Raw genomic sequence first — 12,842 nt, forward strand, 5'->3', positions numbered from 1 at the left:
TTTGGGCAGTTTGGCTGTGCCCCCTCCCAGCTTCTTGTGCACCTCCAGCCTTCTCAGTCGGTAGAGCATGGGAAGCTGAAAAGTCCTTGGCTAGTGTAAGCATTACCTAGCAACAACTAAAACATCGGTGCGTTATCAACTTTGTTCTCATCCTAAATCCAAAACACTGTACCAGCTACTAGAAAAGAAATTAACTCTATCCCTGCCGAAACCAGGACAGGCTGTGCTGAACTCCTCCTGGGTAAGGTGCTGTAGGAACCTCACAGAAGGTGTGCTTTGGTGGAATGGATGCTGAGGTGCTCAGAAGTACAAACTTGGACATTTTTTTCTGTTGTTGTAAAACAGATTTTTATGAATGACCCTTCTTCCCTGTTTGGTTTCTCTGATACCTCATATAAGGATGAGCTCATCTAGCATCCTCTCTGTGAAATCACTTTAAATCTTCTTTACCAACTGACTGTTTTCTTTAAACTTGTTTTAAGAGACCTCTAACTCTGTTTGAAATCTAATACAGGACTTAGTGGTTATTAGAGAGGAAATAGGGACGGGCACATAAATTAAAAAAAAAAGACTAAGAAGAACAAAGTCTTGGGAACCTTGCCTGCATACTTTGCTGTGCAAGTGCTTGAAATTGTGGATGCTAAATTCTCTAGGGTATAAATCACAGGGACAGAGTTCTATGTTTGCATTCTCAATAGATGGAAAGAGTTGAGATCTCTTCTGCCACAGGAAGCCTGTTTTTTTCCTAATGTGTTCAGGTTTTTATTCCTCCTTTTCCTAAGCTGAAGACTAAGACAGGCAAATTAGAGAAATGGTCTGTGAGGGTAGCCCCAGGGACTGGTGAAGAGATCTTTTCAGGTCAGATTCAAGAAATGAGTTTCTGTTGCTCAAGTGGGGAAAAGAGACTGAGAAGTTCAGATGACCTAGCACTAGAAGTGAAGCATACTACCTATGCTGATAGACCTGGCCCAGGACTGAAGTGGTCAGAGGATACCAGTGAAGCTGTCTTCAACAAAGTAGAATGGCAGCAGAAGGTGAAGTCCAGGACTGAGAGCTACTAGGTGTTGCTGGAAAAAACAAGGATCCTGAAGGAAAGACAATGACTGAGAACAGCAAGGGAAGAGTGAGAGAGCAGATTGCTCCTGATAGTGCTCATGTGAGGAAGTTCAGAACTGAGACTGACTGAAAGAAACTGCGACCCACAGTATGGTGGAGAGATGTTCAGACTGGAGCTGTGAGGTGACTGAAGCAAAGCCTTTGTGGAGGGACAGTGACCATTGGAGAGGACTCTGGTAGTGGCTTGAGCAAGAAGGTGGAGACTGAAGGATCAGACTAGATTTTAGAGGACTTGGACGAGAAGCAAGAGGTAAGAATTGGGACTGGCACTGGATGAGGTTGCAGAGGATCATGCAGAAGATTGACATGCATGTGCTATTTTGGAATGGATTGTAATTTCAGTTCAATCTTAAAGTTTGAACTTGACCTTTGCATCTAGTTAAGTGTTACTCAGTCGTCTTTGGTGATTTTGGCCCGTGTTGGCTTCCATATCTATCTAACCGTTGTCCAGCAATTCTGGCCCAAACTAATGCTGTCCCTTGGGCACAGATCTGCCTTCTTTTTAGCTCAAGTATCAGTTGCTCCAAGATTGCCTCATCTCACATCTACCCCAAGACTTTCCTTAAGGGTTTCCAGCCTCAACCCTGTTGCCCCTGAGATTCTTTTTGCCATTTACAAGAGCTGCCCTGTACTGCTGCTCCTCTATCCATGAAAAAAGAGACTGCTTTCAAGACCATGGGGACTAAGTTTAGCCCGATTCCCATAGCAACACTATTAATCCTCAAACAAATACCAAACAACAATTGTGTTTAGGGATGGAGGGGTGTTAATAAAGGTGTTTTGGGAGTATTCCTACTGAATAAATGTGCTTTTCTTTTGTTGTGACTTTGGCAATCTAGGTTTTCCTGGCAAGCTGCTATTTGGGTAATAGCTAAGGTGTGAACTACTTCTACATGCTTTCATGTTTTTTAAAAGGTTTTGTGCTTAAGGGTGATGCTCTGTTCTTGTGTATGGTGCCAGGCAGGGGTTCAGCACTTGTGTTGCTGCTCTTTATCTTCCCACTCAGGGGAGGTTGTAATTAACAAGACTGAGTTCACCACATTGTGCTCTGCAGTGAAGTTGATGGTATGACTCAAATCAGTTCTGTTCAGTTAAATAGGAGAGAATCCAGGTACACTGGGGGACTCTAGGTGGAAGAAATGACAGAAAGCTGGAGGGAGTTTTGCTTTCTGCATGAAAATATTAAGTACACAATTTCAAGTTGTTGAATACTCCAGACTTGCTGCTTGTAACCTCTGTTCCCTACTGCCAAAACTTAAAAAAGTTAAATTCTAATTTCTATGTAATAGAGTATACAAGCCTCTGCGGACCTGGGAAAGAAGTTGTTCTCCTCTGTATTAAGCAGTATACAGATGTCAAGAGTCAGCTGAGATTGCTGATTACCCTGCTAAAGAACTGAAATACAGGGAAAATTGTTGTCCCAGGTGTAGCCCAGAGGAGAATTTTCTTCCACAACAGAAACAAGATTGAGAACTTTAAAACAAGTTCCAAAGGAGAGAGAATGTTTTCTGTTATCTCATGTTTTGCATTGTTTTGTGTGCAGACAATGAAGAATGAGAGGCTATTAATGGCTGGAACCCCAGCAATCATTCTTCTCTTTACTGAATGATTGGGAGATAGGTTGTATTTTGTTTCCTCTGTATATATTATACCAGGCAGGCCCAGGTCTCGCAAACATTTATGTATGTGCTTATCTTGGTTATCGTACATACTGATCCTGATCTTGGACATGCGGAAGAAAGTAACTGGAGGTCCAGTATAATTGTTCACCTTTCACAGATTTAGACTGAGCCATCAAGGTATGCTTCTCTCTAACATTTAGAAAATTCAAACAGTTGGGATGGCATTTACTTCTGCAAACTGTGTACATCTGTAAGGTTCTCAAATTGCTGCAATCAGAAGTACTTTTAAAGCAAATTTGACTAGTAATATGCTTCCTATATTGCATATATTCCTATATAGCGTACTATTCACTATTAACATCAGTGATCCATATTAACCAGCTTTCTTATTTTGAAGCAAAAGCTTTCTTTTTTCCTTTTTTTTCTTCTGTATTGTTAGACGCAAGGAAATGCCTCGTCAGGGACTAGTGGGGCCCAAGGTGATTGCTTTCTGGGAATGAGTGGTGATTTCACATATTAAATTGCTTCTGTGCAGACATTACCATCTGATACTTCCAATAGCTTTTCAGAAGCAAAGAGGAGCAGAATCCAAATGACTTTTAGCAGGAAAAGGTTGTTTTGTTTTTCTTTGTTTTTTTCCTAGTGGGTGAATATTATATCATTCTTAGATTTTAGGGGAGGTCAGTATCATAGCTGAAATAATTGATAATGGTTGTCTTGACCTTTTAACTCTTTACTTTAAGGCCTGTTGGAAACCCAGTCTTTGCATGAAGCAGATGAAGATGTGGTCACTGATGTTGATTTCACCAATATGATTTCTGAAGAAGAAAAAGAAGAGTTAAAGATTGAGCTAGCCAAGGTAATGAATTTAAATTTCTGTGAGTGTTACTGTTTCTACGTCCTTAAACTGGAAGATATTAATTGTAGGATGAAGTACACATCATAAAGGTATGTTCTTCCTTTTTAGTAAAATTATTCTAGGCTACAATAATGTGAAGCAATTAATTTCCTTAGGTATTTTTTGAAGATTAAATATCTTCTACTTGATGATTGTAGAGAGAAAGTTAAATATACCTTACCATTTTAGTTAAGACGTGTCTTTATTTATAAACCTTCCTTTATAAAGAATGAAAGGTGTTCTCCTTCTTAGATCTATGGTATTGTTGTTACAGTGGTTGTGGCACCTGATGGAAAAGATTCTTTGTGTGGTGCTCAGAGGAAAAGCTGATGATGATGGTTACAGAAGAGACTGATGACGATGAGCACAGTAATTTCACCATATTTTAGTTTTCTTTAGCACTGATGTGTTTGGAGAGGGTTATAGTTTTGGTTTGCATTTGTTGTTTGCCTAATTAAAGACCTTCAGGAGATGTCATGACACCATGAAGAGGTTTAAAAATAATACTTAATAACAAGTAGATGGGAGGAAAAAGGTGCGAACCATGTGGTCTTTTTATTACAAAGGTTAAAGAGATTGTCTAGATTTGGTCTACAATGGGGGGTGGATTCAGTTTTAATTACTGCTGCTGAATACCGCAGAAACAGAAGTGAAATTCCAAAATGGAAAAGGAGAGAATGGGAAAAAGTGAGGGTTTACTTATTTTAAATATGAGACAAGTAACAGAAATGACAGCTGTATGAAGCGGGGGGAGTTGTTTTTGTCTTAATTGAAATAATGAATTTTTAAGACAGTAGGTTGGAAACTTCACATAGCAAGAATAAAATAACAACCCATTTGAACATTAGGAAACCCAAAATTTGGGACTGTGAGCATATACCCTCAAAGTGTAAACTGGCTAGGGAAAAAACATTCCTTCATAATTGTTCCGTAGTGCTCTGTGAAGCATTTGCTGCTATTACACACAGAATGGGTGCATCTAGAGGACAGTTCTTTTGCAGAGATTGATCCCTGTCTTTCATACGACAGAAATATTTAAATTAATATTAAGTTGTAATATTAAATACTCTAAGAAGTCACATTCTTAATGACTCTCAAGTCATTTACCTTCATTCTGATTTAGGATTTTCTAGTGAAATCGAACCAAAAGATTGTTTTTTCACTTTGTTTTATCAAGCCCTGTGTTTCTGAGTTCTAGTTAACTTTTATTTCTTTGCTGATCCTGTCACATCTGTAAATAAATAAGAAGGAAGCTGAAACTTTATATGTTCAGTTCATCACATAGCGATGAGATAGGAGTTGGGATGTTCATTATTGACTTTTCGTCAGGACCAGAGGCAATGAGCACCCACGGAAACACAGGAGGTTCCCTCTGAACATCAGGAAACACGTTTTTACTCTAAGTGTGACTGAGCACTGGTGCAGGTTGCCCAGAGAGGTTGTGGAGTCTCCATCCTTGGAGATGTCTGGGCACAGTCCTGGGCAACTGGCTGTAGGTGTCCCTGCTCGGGCAGGGGGGTTGGACGTGATGACCTCCAGAGGTCCCTTCCAACCTCAGCCATTCTGTAATTCTCTTCTCTTTTCTGGTGAAAGGGACTTAAGAGGCAGATGGAAACAAGGAAGAAAAAAAGAACTTCCTGCAACCGTCTGAGAATGATATGCCTCTCTAAGAGAATTAATCTCAAGAGTTTCTGGGCATCCTTCCTGCTTGCTGATTCCCGTGGGAGCAGAGAGTTCTCAGTGGCTCATGGTGGAAATGCTTTAATTCATGTACCAACACACAGTGAGAGATTGCCTTTCAAATATTATGATCTTGGCTGACCTAGAAATTATTTTCTGAATTGCACGCAGCAGTTTACTGGCATACAGCTTATGCTTAAAAACAAAATAAAACTGATAATTATGCTAAGAAAGGTTTAGAAAACTTGAGTTTAGAGTGAACAAAGTCTAAACTTAAATGAGGCTTATGATTCTTAGAAAAGACTAAAAAATGTGTAAGACCTTGACTCCTTCAGAAAGAAACCTCTGTGGGAATTGGCTAATGTTTTCTTTTGAAAAGCTGTTAGTCTTTACTTTCAAGCCCCCTCTGCCCCACCGGTGGTAGTTTTGTTTTCTTTCATGTCCTTATGTGTTAGGTAATACCTGTTTGAGCCTGTAGAAACAAGCACCTTTCTTCTTCTTGTTCTGAAAGGTTCAAATCTTCCTTAATGCTGCAATTACTTAATAGTTGATATAATGGGGAGCTGTTATGAGCACCTGTGTTGTGTGACTTCTAACAGTCATTTGAATTAACAGAGGTCAGTCTGATACTTCGGAATAATAGCAGAAAATTGTAGCCCGAAAAATTTACCTAAGGCCAGAAGCTTGTTAGCAGAACAGACTTTTTTTTTTTCCTTCTTCCTCCCTCGGTGTGAGGAGCATGGTACAATGACTCCTGAGTCATGACGGGGGCTGAGGTTTTGAGCTATCTTGCTCGCTGCTGTCAGTTGTCCTTCCATTACGCTCATCAAAGTAGTCATTTACTCCTTGCTGTCTTCCCCCTCCCATACCTTCACAAAAGCAGCTATCTGGTTTGATCTACAAGCTTTCTAGCTGATGCACAGGTTCTAAGTTCAGCTATGTGTGTAACTGCATGTTTATTCCCAGTTTGAGGAAAGATGTGAGTACCTTTTTCTGCAAACTTACGGCTAATTTTATTTATGAGTGTCCCTGTTGTCTCTGGGTGCTGTTCACCCAAGGAAAAACTTACAAATCAACAGGTACTCAGCCTGGAGGTGTAAAATTTGAGCTATATGATTTGGTTCAGAGGTGGAGCACCTGTTATTTTTTGTGCTATATTATTCTGTTCACAGTTACAACTACTTTCTTTAAAAGACTACTATAGTAAGGTGCTCACATTTCCTTACAAACATTTTATGCATTTTAGTATACACCTTATAATACGCAGCAATTCTGAAAAGGGGTAACAATTCAATAACAATCACTAATTTACCAAATACAGTAGCTAATCAAAATTTAAGGGTCGCATGGATTGGCTTCATTGTGAGACAGTTTTTCTCTATGTTTGCTGTAACTTTCTTTGTGTCTTCTGACATAAAAAGGATTATGTGAAAGAACGGTACAGAGAAGATGCAGGCTTGTGGGGTTTTTTTTGAAAGCCAATGAAATGGAGGAAAAGATTATTTTCTTCCTCACAAAGTGAACTTCCTTCTGTTATCAAGTACCCCCTCATAGCTCTTCCCGCCAGTGATACGGCTGCTCCTTCCTTATTACGTTTTTTGTCTGTTACATGTGTTCCAGCTTTTCCTACAGGATATAGCTACGCAGAGAGTTGATGTTCAGTTCTAGCACAGGCGGGCAGATGTGTGCTGCAGTCTGGCTGCCACGGTGGTACCTGTGAAGTGTGTGAGCCTGCCCTGAGGATCCAGGGTATTTCCGAGCCATGGTTCCACGATGTGACGGCTTTCATGGCACTGCCCTTTCAAACTTTCTACCCCTACTATTTTCACCTGCATGCCTCCTGGCTGGTTTTGGCAGCATGACTAGGAGGTGCTGTGCTGTGAGCTAGTGTGACGCAGCTCTGCAGGGGTGAATCGTGGTGGTGCAACCGAAGACAGGTGTACCAGCTCACAGGGGCCAGTGGGAGTTCCTCGGGACAGAACTGGCTCCAAGACCTCCCTGTCAGGGGACCGTGGCCTCAATTTCTTTGCTGGCTTTGCTGTAGTTGCCTGCTCCTTCTAAAGTTTTTGCCAGCATATTGTCACGCTGCTGGTGTTGGTTGCGTAACTTGCTTTTTATTTCTTTAAACAATACCTGACAAAGCCTGTCCCTCAGATAGTGCTCACTCCTAAACAGCCACGTCTGCCTTCCTTTCAGTAGTGATGTCTGCCCTGTGGTACATACCACAGACCACGACCTCGAGGGACGTACTGCTTGTGCTGCTTTAGCTGATCACTGCCTTCCTCTCTTCTCCATCTCCAGCCACTTGTTCCTGCACCCTGTGCCGTGCCCACACAGGTACTTGCGTATCTCTCCACACTGGATCTGGGAACTGATCTGGCTTAAAAATGGCCCTTGTTTTTTCTGTGATGGCTTTTACCTGGTCCAGCTCCCCGTGGTGAGGAGGGCTGTGCAAACAGCCAGGCCAGGGCACTACACATTTGGGTGGTGTAGCGGTACAGAAAAAGGATGCTTAATCTAACTTAGAAGTACACATTTAACTGTGCTGGCTTCTGTTTTCTGTTGGGGCCCCTTAATATTTTAATTGCTTACTGCCTTGATCCTTAAAAAAAGCATAATAAATACTGAATTTACAATTCAGCTTACCATTCAACCCTTTCATCAGTATTATTCCAACCAATAGCTGAATCTTTCCACCCCCACATTTACGTAGTACTGTGTGTATCTCAGAATATAGATAATACCAAATGACATAATTTTTTATTAATAGTTGTTTATCCAAAATGCTCCATTTTACTGAATAAGTACTTTCTGGTTTGTTTTTTATGAGCTGTTTTGTGAGTGTCTACTGGAAAAAATGAAAAAGTTTATATGTTAGAGAAGTACTGGGGTGTTTTTTTTCAGGCATGCCACCATCTTAAAAGGATGTTCAACCCTCTAAAACATACAATTTCCCCCAAAATAATCAAAAAGGCAAAACAAAGGAAAATACTTTTTTGTGTTTGTGTGCTGGACTTACTGGACTTCACTGTCCTTCTTCCATATTATTAGTCAGTCCCAGATTTCAGAGATCTATCTGTAGTTGTGGATTTTTTCCTGGGGTCTCACCTTTGTGTGATTTTCATGTTACTCATGTCAGCTAATCATGGGAATTATAATGTCTTAGGTGGTCAGCTCCTCTTCTTGCTTTTGTACGTGTCCCACACAATAATAGAGGAAAGAAAAAATGGCTACTAACTCTGATTCCTAAGCCCACAAAAAGGGAGAAGGGGACTTCGTCCCTATATGATGCATCTCTGTTCTTCTTACTCTGTCGCACTTAGAAAGAAGGGAAATGTGAGGACTAGAAGGTTGTATTTCTGTTGACTTATACCCTAGTTTCATAATGGAGTCTGCATTTGTAACAGTGGACTTTTCAAAAAGGTGATGCCTGACTTTCATGGGAGTTGGGTATGTAACCTGCTTAAATGCTTTTCAAGATCCCATTGTAAGTCCCTAATCCTTTCTGCCTACTTCACAGTCTTCAATCATTGGTATCTGAGCACTTGAGAGAGGCTTTGTGTCTTCCATTATTTTAAAATGATGGAACTTGAGGAGGATTTTGTCAAATCAAAACCAGACTCTGATCTCTAAAGAAAAATAATTTATTGTTTTTAATACAGTCAAAAATGTTGTTCATACTTACGCCATTGAGCACATGGTTAATGCTTGCTTAGGGCTTTACAGCTTTAGGTGGCTATTCAATGGAACAGATGGAAAGTAATTTTAATAGAAGCCCGTGAATGTTTGCATATGCAGGTACCTAATGATCAGGCTCGTGCTAGCCCATATGGAAAGCATTAATGTTTAAGTACATGTAAGCACACTGGTATTGGTTTAAGTTAAGTTCTTCAGCGGTGTTACTCGGGCAGGCTTGTGCACTAAGGGGTTTGCTGTGGGTGGGAAACAACTAAAGGGAGCTCTGAACTGCCGCCTGAGGAATGCTGACATTTGTGATTTCTTCTTTCTGTAAGCATTTAACCAGTTATCCTCTCAGAAGAGAAACTCATGCTGCCTCTTGACAGCGTTTCATTTGCAGGTTAGGAATATAATGGAGCGTAAAGGACATGGGAAGGAATAAAGCAATTTTGGATTGTTTTGTATTCTACCGGTGAAGTGTTGCCATCACAGGCATCGGTGAATACTGGTATCTGCTTCACTGAGGTCATGATTTTGCCTTGTGTTCGTAGTCTTGCTGCTTAATTTTTGAGCTGCTTGAATAATTTAGACAGCAGGTAGTGACAAAAGAGAAACTGATAGCTGGGGGATTCAAGGGTGAGACTTTTAAAGAACAATGAGCTTGCAGCCAGTTTTACAGGAAGTAGAATGCATGAATGTGTAAAATAAAAATAATGCTGGTATTGACATCCTAAATATAGCCCTGGAGGTCAGCAACTCATTCTGATGGTGCTTGCCTCATTCCCTGCAGCCTATGGCGTTAAATCACAGGGAGACTGTAGTTCCAGGGAACTTAACATATGGTAATCAGATACATTACCATATGTTATCCTATTAACATATGGAGGAGGGAACACAGTTGGTAAGGGAACTTCTAAACCTGAAGTGAAAGGCAGCTGCTCTGGTGTCACTTGCCCTTGTTAGCTTCAGTACCTCTTGTGCTGCTTAGGAGGCTTCCGGGTGAAGAATGCAAACCCTGCTTGCAGGAGCGCTGCCCGAGGGGGAGGATGCTCAGCCAGTGGCAGGCTGATTCAGTGGTCCCTCATCTCAGTTAAGTGTTCTGGTCCTTGCCTTGCTAAAACGCTGGCTTGGTTTAAATGTTTGAAATCATGTCCACTGCAGGGAGAATTGTATCCCTCTGGGCTGAATGGTGTCTTCACAACTTCGCACAGTTTGGTAAATGACTAGGAGCTCTGAAAAGACTATTCTGCTGTGTCTTCTGAATGATTCTATGCTTTGGGTAGGACGCGTTCACTCATGTTAACAGTCCATGTGCTATATATTTTTATTTTACTATTTTGAAATATGTAGGGCCTAAAATATGTAGATAAAACTCATGTGACAAGGATGTAACTTTTTATGATACCCCCAAGTCATATGTTATCATGCAAATTTTTTTTTAACCTGCTCCTAAGAATTTGCATCTATTTTTTTCACAAGTGGAAGACTAAAAAGATGGAAATATGAAGTTAAAAGCCTGTGGATTCAAAGAGAGATATCTGTCTGAATTATCCAGTCTTCTCTTGTTCTGCCCATTCCCATTTTACTAGTGAATGGAAAGCTGATGTTTGAGACTCCGAATGCTCTACGGCAGATCTTGGTTAAGTCGCTCAATAGTCACTTCTTTATTGGAGAATTCTGTCTCTTACCAGATGCATGTGTATGATGGTGCACATAGGTGGAATAGTTCGAGACATTCATTTAATGTAGTGTCAGCTCTGTTCTGGACATGTCTTTGTGATCTCCACAAGCATTTGAATCTCTCTGTCTCTCTAGTCACCTATGAAAAATGCAAGTTTATGTGAGATTCATTTAATCTCTTAACATCGTATCTGTTTATCATTCTGTGGGAAAAGGCTAACACCTTTCTCCTTTCTCCTCCCTCTTTGTGTCTCTTAGCTAGAGGATGAAATTTCAACTTTGCGGCAAGTGCTAGCAGCCAAAGAAAAGCACCTGGTTGAAATTAAACAAAAGCTTGGCATAAGTCTGATGAATGAACTGAAGCAGAACTTCAGCAAAAGCTGGCATGATATGCAGACCACTTCTGCGTGAGTACAGACCTTGCACAAATTCATTCTTATATGTTGTGTAGCATGTTGGGGGTACTGTCTTGATGAGCCCTGGTGTGAAATTTAGCAACTGAAATACCTGCCAGGAGGAGTAGATGGCAGGGACAAACATGTCAAGCTTCTCAGAGCAAGGAGACCTGGAAAAAACCCTTCCACAGCAGCAACGTGCTTTGCTACAGTGTCTTGCAAAATCACAGCAGCTGAAACTGTCGTGGCACTGAGAAGGTTATCTTCCTGCAGAATCCTTACTGAGGAGAGAAAGGATCTTTTTTAATCTCAATGTATTATATTTTTCAACTTCCAAAAGAGTCAATGTAAAAATAATAATAATAATAATAATAATAATAATAATTATTATTATTATTATTATTATTATTATTATCATCAAAACATTAGCAGCTATTTTAAAAAAAATAGTACCATCGTCTGAATTATAAAGAATACTGGCAGGATTGGTTGATGTGTGACTCTGTTTAATTCCTGCTTTTGGTTGTCCAAAAGAAACAAAAAAAATTGGTGGAGTAACTATACCATCTTTGAGGTTATCATAAGTCCTACATACGTCGAGTTTTTTGTTACTTTCCAGCAGCGTGTTCTTAGGCAAGTCCCTGAAGCCTCTCACAGCCTTGGTTTACCACTGTGCAGAATGGGTAACTAGCTCACAAGTGTTTAGTGAAACTCGCGTTGTGTAATGTGTAAGCGGCTTTGGGTTCCCAGGGTGAAAGGTAATGCAGAAATGTGAAGAACTGTTACTCCACTGCTGTTGAAACGGTTTTATCTTGATTTTTTTTTTTTTTTTTTTTTTTGAACCAGACCAATTATACTGTGGAATTCTGTAGTCTAAGTCAGTTGTTGCCTTCCAGGAGGATGCCTTTTAAAAATGCACCCGTTCTTGGATGAGGAAGCAGGGGAGGGAGGTTATTTGGGCTGCAGCTTGCTGCTGGGAACTACTGGTTCAAGCCTTTTGTCTCACATAAAAATACACATATGGACACAGTGATAAGACCTATCCTGAATCTGCCACAAAAAAAATGTTCAAACCCCGGAACAGGTAGTGTTACTTGTAAGCTTCAAACACTTTTTGCTCTGTATCTCTGATGGAGTGTCACTGAGAGAGATGGCGAATAAAATTAAGAATTCCAAAGCTCTAGGGAGGCCATGATAATTACTGAGGGGCTGGTCTCAGCTTCATACTGATCTTTATACTTACACATATGAACATACCATATTCCTCTAAAATTTTTTGGGCTGCATTAATAGCAACATTGGTAGAAAGAACCACCCACCTTTCATCAAGTGCTGTCTGAAAAGTTATTTGATTTTTTTTTTTTCAATTGACAACTGAATTTTACACTTTTAGGGAGAAGCAAGAGTGAGCTGCTCCACAACGCAGCTGAGCTGGGAGTCGACAGCAAGGCAGGCAGGGCTGTGACATCACCCATGCAGGAGCAATCACACAGTACCCGAACAAAGAGAGCAGAGCAGGTCCAGTGACAGTAAACAGGGTCAAGCGAAGAGTTCAGATCTCCAGGTGAGTCTGTAGTGATGAGCCAGGTCCAAGGTCAAACCAGGAAGTCAAATCTGTGGGTCAAGATCAGTGAGGTACCTGGCCAGATACAGGCACCAGTAACGTATCTCAGGCAAGGACCAAGGACTTAAACACAGTCTATGCTTTAGCGTAGCTCCCAAGCAAAGGGGGGGAGCCTAACAAGGCTTCTCCCAACTCTTTCTCACACAGCA

The 12,842-nt window shown here is 40.7% G+C and overlaps 1 protein-coding gene across 4 annotated transcripts in view; it reads left to right on the plus strand.

Moving 5' to 3' along the window:
* The window catches only part of TPD52L1 (TPD52 like 1), a 67,236-nt gene that overhangs the window by 21,976 nt on the left and 32,418 nt on the right, over positions 1-12,842 (plus strand). For all 4 annotated transcript variants that reach the window (XM_076333528.1, XM_076333527.1, XM_076333529.1 and 1 more), the window contains exons 2-3: positions 3,482-3,597; positions 10,933-11,081. In XM_076333528.1, coding sequence (XP_076189643.1) covers positions 3,482-3,597; positions 10,933-11,081 — 265 coding nt within the window. The remainder of the gene's footprint in view (positions 1-3,481; positions 3,598-10,932; positions 11,082-12,842) is intronic.

Source organism: Aptenodytes patagonicus, chromosome 3 (assembly GCF_965638725.1).
Source record: "Aptenodytes patagonicus chromosome 3, bAptPat1.pri.cur, whole genome shotgun sequence".
Taxonomy (NCBI): Eukaryota; Metazoa; Chordata; class Aves; order Sphenisciformes; family Spheniscidae; genus Aptenodytes; species Aptenodytes patagonicus.